Source organism: Meleagris gallopavo, chromosome 7, assembly GCF_000146605.3.
Source record: "Meleagris gallopavo isolate NT-WF06-2002-E0010 breed Aviagen turkey brand Nicholas breeding stock chromosome 7, Turkey_5.1, whole genome shotgun sequence".
NCBI lineage: Eukaryota > Metazoa > Chordata > Aves > Galliformes > Phasianidae > Meleagris > Meleagris gallopavo.
The window spans coordinates 34,882,757-34,888,756 of record NC_015017.2 but is presented as its reverse complement, the minus strand read 5'-3'; the positions used below and the strand labels follow the sequence as shown (position 1 = coordinate 34,888,756).

Genomic DNA, 6,000 nt, shown 5'->3' with positions numbered 1-6,000 from the left:
AAATTCCACTCGTCAGCTTTTGACTCTGTTATCTAATTAATTTCATAAACTGCTCAACTGTCTTAAAGCTGTTTAGGTTTTCCATCCCATTACTGTGCCTGGCAGAACAGTTTCAGAGTCTCAGAGTCTCTTCAGTGATTAAATACATTCTAATTTCAGCCTAACTTTATTTGTAAGCATTTCAAACCACTAAACTTCCATTTTATTTTATCAGTCATTGACCTTAAGTTGATGCAGTCTTCTTTCCCATTTTACTTTTTCACACTTATTCATTTGTGGAAGTCATGCCATGGTAGATCCTTGTTCTCTCAGGTTCAGGAAGATGTGTTCTTCCATCTCTTTTCACAACACAAGTTCTTGGCTCCTGCAAACAACCTCCGAGCTGCCTTTCAGCGAATGCGCTGTGAGTGAGCCGCACCTGAACACTGATGATCACAATTGCAGATAATATTCTGGATGAGAACCTGATAGTGCTTCCTACAGTAACATTAATATTTTATGTTCTTTAAACTCTTGTATTCCATGAGCATATTCTAGTCTCAGAGTGCCTCATTTCTTCTGTTTAATGCTTTCAGAAATTTATCCTTGGTTTAGGGCTGGTGGAGGACTATTTCTCTGCTCTGGCATTTTGATAAGAAACTTTTAAAAGCTTGTCTCAAACATGGGTTTCACTTGGTTTTCTCCTGAAGAAAATCTTTTTATTATTTTTTTTATTTTTAATAAATTGAAAGGAACACTTCAGTTTAAGAAAACTTCAATTTTCTATTCAAATAATAGATGTAAGAGGAATTTTAATGGTATTGAAATACTTCAGATGAATAGACACTTAACACACACCAAAAAAGGGGAAAATAAATGTTCTTAAAGTGATTGAAAAAAGTAGACTCAGAATGGTGAGATTTAGAGTTTTTACAGATTGTAACAGCTTGATAGTTATGTAAGATACACAGAATCCTTGGCAAAATAGGTTTTCTAGCATTGGCCAGCAAGCAGACAGAATACATGCGTGGGGAGTAGCTATGCTGGCTATGATAAGCAAGTGCTTAATACTGGAGTGGGTCCATCCAGCATATTAGAGCCATAACTAAGACTAGGTGACCTTAGTGGTTACCAGAAGGGGGGAAAATCCCCTGTGGTGTGTAGAGATAGCCTTTCTAAAGTGTTTCTCTCCCAAAATTTATGTGTCCTCTGGAAGCTTTGTTCAGGGAGCAAAGCATTGGTATTGTGATATTTCATGTTCAGTTTACAATTTTTGTATTCTTTAACACTGTGAAAAATATTATAGTTTGTAATATAGCAATCAGTTTTTAATTAGTGTGCCATTAATTCAGGCTCCAGAGATTCTGATTTATGGGAAGCAAGCCTCAATTATTACTCTGTACCATGTTTGGTTAAGCAATCCTAACTAGAAAATGGCAAACTGGGGTGCTGGTGAAGAAGCAGCAGCTTGTGAGCTGCAGGAGCACAGTTCATCAGAGCTCTACAGTAAATCTGACTATGAGCATATTTATACTCGATATTTGACAGAAACTGGTTTGCTCTTTCTGTTTTTGGATGTTCCATAAATACTGAGATCTTCTCTACTTGCTGCTTTTATAGTGACATGACAGCACGGGCGGTATCTCTGCTGTACCTGTGGCTCAGCTGCATGACTGTCAGCATTTTAAAAGTGTTATAATAGCAGCAAAGAAAACAAGAAAACTGCACTGCGTTTAACTGAGAGTTTTGTCATGTTGCAAATTGTATTCTGTTGCTTAGAAATCTATGTGCTGCTCAGTGGTAGTTCTAATTGCCACATGAGACAGTGTGCGAGCCAGTCACTGTAAGGCAGTTAGGTTGGACAGGTCTGTTGTCCAACCTTTCTGTAGGATATACTTTCTGTACATATATAGAAACATAGTAATTACAATAAGAATTATACTATGCCATCAATTTAAAAAAAATGAAATAGTAAGTATATGAAGAAAGGAAATATTTCAGTGAGGACTAAATATATATCCATTATGAACCAAAAAAATGTATTCTTTTGTGTAAGAGGAGTCTGATTAAGGTCAGCCTGTGAGCGGAAGTGGTTGCAATCTGCAACTGAAAAACTGCACCACTGTCTGCACTAGAGATTAGAGCTGGCTTGTTTTCATTCACATTCGGTCAACAGATGGTCCAACTGTTATGTAGGCATTCTGGCAATGTAGAAGTCTGCACATCAATGACAAAAAACCCATCGTACGAATAAGGAAAATGTCAGTGGGCATCTTGGCAGAATGAGTACATCACAGCATCAGCTTCTCAAGAAGCAGCATAGCTGGCTGACTTGCAAGGAGAAAACCCAGTAAAACATCATATTATTGCTAAATTAGCCAACACCATTCATTCTGATAAGACTGAATGAGCAGAAAGGCTTTGAGGCAGACATAGTTTCTATAAAGATAATGCTATTGGCCTTTCTCCAGAGCAGTTAGCTAATATTTGCTGTCTCACTGGATTGTTACCTTAGAAATAATATTAAAAAAAAAAAATGATATGCTGTGAATAATTCTTCTGCTCAATTGCATTTGCAGAGAATGGTGCATAGAAAGTCCCCGTTTCCCCAAGCAGTGCAGAAATGAACAGCAGCAGGCAGTTTTCAGCCTGATGTGCCTGGGAATAGCAGTGTTTTTCAAGGCTGCTGTTCTGATGTGCAGCTTATCTGGCAATGTGGAGCAAGGTGTTAATCCTCCTCTCTAGCCTGCATGTCACCTCACACGTAGCTCACAGCATTGTCCCTTCCCAGGCCCTTCCAAGCTGGGCTGTTTTTCCAGCTGTATCTCCAGACTGAGACAGCTTCAAGGAAAAGAACAGAAAATGTGAAAATGGAGGTGAGGAAAACTGTGGCTTCCGCACAGCTGAAGAAGTGCCATGGCAGTGAGAAGGTGGATGAGGGAGAAGCATGAGGAGCTGCAACTGGATGTCACTTTTCCAACTTCTATCTTGAAACCCTTGAACACTCCTTCTTCCTTGCTTTGTCCATCACTGCTGCTCTGAATTGTGATCTTTTTCCTCTTCTTACCCATACTCGCAGAGGTGAAACCTGCTTCAGTCCCATGGACTGGGCATGCAGTCACTCTCAGTGACATCCACTCTGCCCATAGGATTTAATTTACCTTGGTTGGCCTCTCTAGTGCCTACAGTGGTCCTGCTGTCTGAAGGAGCAGAGCTTCTTCTGTTCAGGAGGGTTAGTGCTGTTCTTAGCTCTAACATGCTCAATGAATGGAGGAAGATCAAAGACAGCTTTTGTTGGTAGCCATTAGCACCTTCCAAAATGAGAGTGCAAACATTCTTTTCACTGATGGAACCGAGGTTGATTATGTTTTCCTGAGATGGTAATACCAGATTGTAGACAACACTTGCTTTTTACATCCCTTTGAAAGGGCAAAGAGGTGAATATATTGAGCAGCTGTGCCTCCATAAACAAATGTACTGGCACACACTGCTGCACCTATCAAAGAGAGTAAATACTGGTAATGTATTTGACAGTCTGTCTAAATTGTACAAAGCTGACAATTGGCTAGAAACAGAACAGTTTCTTTTTGAATCTGACTGATTTTGTTCCTAAATGACAGTAATTTTATCATGTTGTTTGGTTACAGTGTTGACAAGGTGAGCTTGTTGCTAATACTTGTTTTTAATTTTTGTAACTGATCTACAGTAGGATTTTAACAATGCACCTAATTACTGTGCATATTCAGAGATAAAAGAGTGCTCTTAATGTGTTATTCATAACATGGAGTATGAGAACATTATAAAGCCAGGATTTCCTTTAAATATTAATTTCATGGTAGCCATGGATGCGTTTGGCTCTTGTAAAGAACAAAAACACTGAATGCAGCTCTAAATTTTGTTCCATGCAGTTGTCTTATATAAATATTTTCATTCTCTAGAATGGAGGAAACGGTGAGAAATTTACTACAGAGCCAAGGATCCCCAGGCCAGAATGGAGAAGGAACTGTCAATATCATGAAGGCATATCAGGTAGTAATGACTTATTACCTATTTTCTTATAATAGAAAAGTTCTATGAGACAGAAGTCTCACTACTAAGATAAATGTGTTGGATGATGTTTCCCTGTTTGTTACAAATACTTACAAATGGTTGCTAATACCATCTACATTTTTCCAGTTGTTCTCTCATCATAGTTAAAGACTTTTTTTATTGACATTATTATCTGCAGTTGTTACTTTGCACAGCTTACGTGGGACAGTAAAGCTAGGTTTGAAGACTTTCTCAAAGTGTTTGTTATTTTAAGTAATATATTCTATATTCCATATTAGAAGACATAGATGTTTTTTACCACTTGACCTTCACATTAGGATGGAAAATTTTATCAGCTCATATTCTTACTGAGTTTGAGGTTTCTATATCAAGCTGCATAATTTTCCAGCTTACTGCTGTGGTACATGTGTTTTATTAGCCTCACTTGGGGTAGAGGGAAAGTGTCTCAGGACAGATTTTAAGAAAGCAATGACTTCAGAGCTTTTTGTATGGAATTAGGTCAGTTTGTGCTGTTTATGAGAAAGGAGAGTTGTACACTTCTCTAGTATACTTCTGTGTTCTGGAAGCAGTGAATCTGAGGTGGTGGGAAGCCTCTGGTGGTGAAAAGTCTCTGGAAACACGAATGATCTACAGCCCAGCTAATCAGATATTCTGCACATTAGTCCTTTTTAAAAAGCACTTGCTGAAGGCAGTTCTATGCTTTATCTTTTTAAACAAAATAAGCATTTCTTATGAAGATATAAAATGCTGAAAGCATGTGTGAAAGTCTGTACAGGGTATCAACCCTTCTGATAAGATGCTTTTCAAAAGGTTTAGTTACCATAGTTCTTTCGTACAGAAGGAGCAAAAATACAGTCATATAGCTAAACAAAAATGTATATTAAGAAGTATTTACTGCTATAATTGAATTTTCATTTTAAGCTGGGATTGAAGGGAAAAAAAAAATCTTTTAAGTTAACCTCCCAGAATAATCAATTTTTCTTGGTAGAATGATAGCCTGTAAAATTTAATTTCAGGATGAATTAAACTTTTTGTTGAACTCATAATATAGAACATTGTGCTTTCAGAAACTGATTATGAGAACATCTGTATTTTACTTGCTGCCCTTTTGGAATGTGAAACCAAAACTTAGTTCCCTCCTCTCTGTTGAGTTCTCTGCTCACTCCTGCCACTACACACTGGGTATTCTGAAGTGGGTTGGTTCCGTTCTCTACCTTGGGTGGATTCCTTGATTGTCTGCTTGTAACGTACACTGTTTATGAAACATTTTATTGCCACTTTTTCTATACAGTGTTTTACCTTGGAAATTACAGTAAGTTGATACTACGATTAGGTTTTAATTTCTTTGGATTTTATTTTTGAACTTGCGACAAGAGAGGAAAAATACTTTTTTGTTTCAGTCAAGATGAGGTGTTTTGTCCCCTTCTTTGGAGGCTAAAAGCAGAAAATTATTAGCTGTGTGATCTTCTTGAAAGTGGAAATTTCATGCATGTGCTGATTCCCTAGAAGGGAAGTGAACTGATCTTTCCAATTTCAGTATTTGTATATTTCTGTGTAAGTTTTCCTTCATGTTTTATTTGCATTATAGTTTTTGAAAAGAGAAAGGATTTCTGTTTTTTGGTGTTTTTTTTCTTTTCTTTGGGGCACAGGCATTTGTTGTCACCTGCCAGTCACAAGAATGGTACCATGGCGTGTTTAGCGTAAAATCTCATGTGTTTCTTTTCAGTCCATCACAAGAAAAAGTTTTGCCCAGTTAGTGACATGAAAAGCAATTCATTGTTTCCCTTCATGTTCCCTTCATTTCCTTTTCTTTCTAGGCATGAGGTTTTCTTTGAAGCTATTGGGTAATAGATGGGGCTCATTCCACAGACCAGAGTTAGATGGAGTGTAGCCATCTCTGTCCCAGGATCTTCTAGGGTCCCGTTACTCTAGAATTGTTTTTAATTTTGTGCTTTGCATTGCATAACAATG

The 6,000-nt window shown here is 37.7% G+C and overlaps 1 protein-coding gene across 1 annotated transcript in view; it reads left to right on the top strand.

Annotated features, from left to right (window-relative positions):
* The first annotated feature begins 3,893 nt into the window (after positions 1 to 3,893).
* NCKAP5 (NCK associated protein 5) overlaps positions 3,894 to 6,000 on the top strand; it is a 94,993-nt gene continuing 92,886 nt past the window's right edge. Inside the window, 1 exon segment of the mRNA XM_031554326.1 lies at positions 3,894 to 4,008. Within this exon segment, the coding sequence (XP_031410186.1) occupies positions 3,919 to 4,008 (90 nt within the window). The 5' untranslated portion in view covers positions 3,894 to 3,918.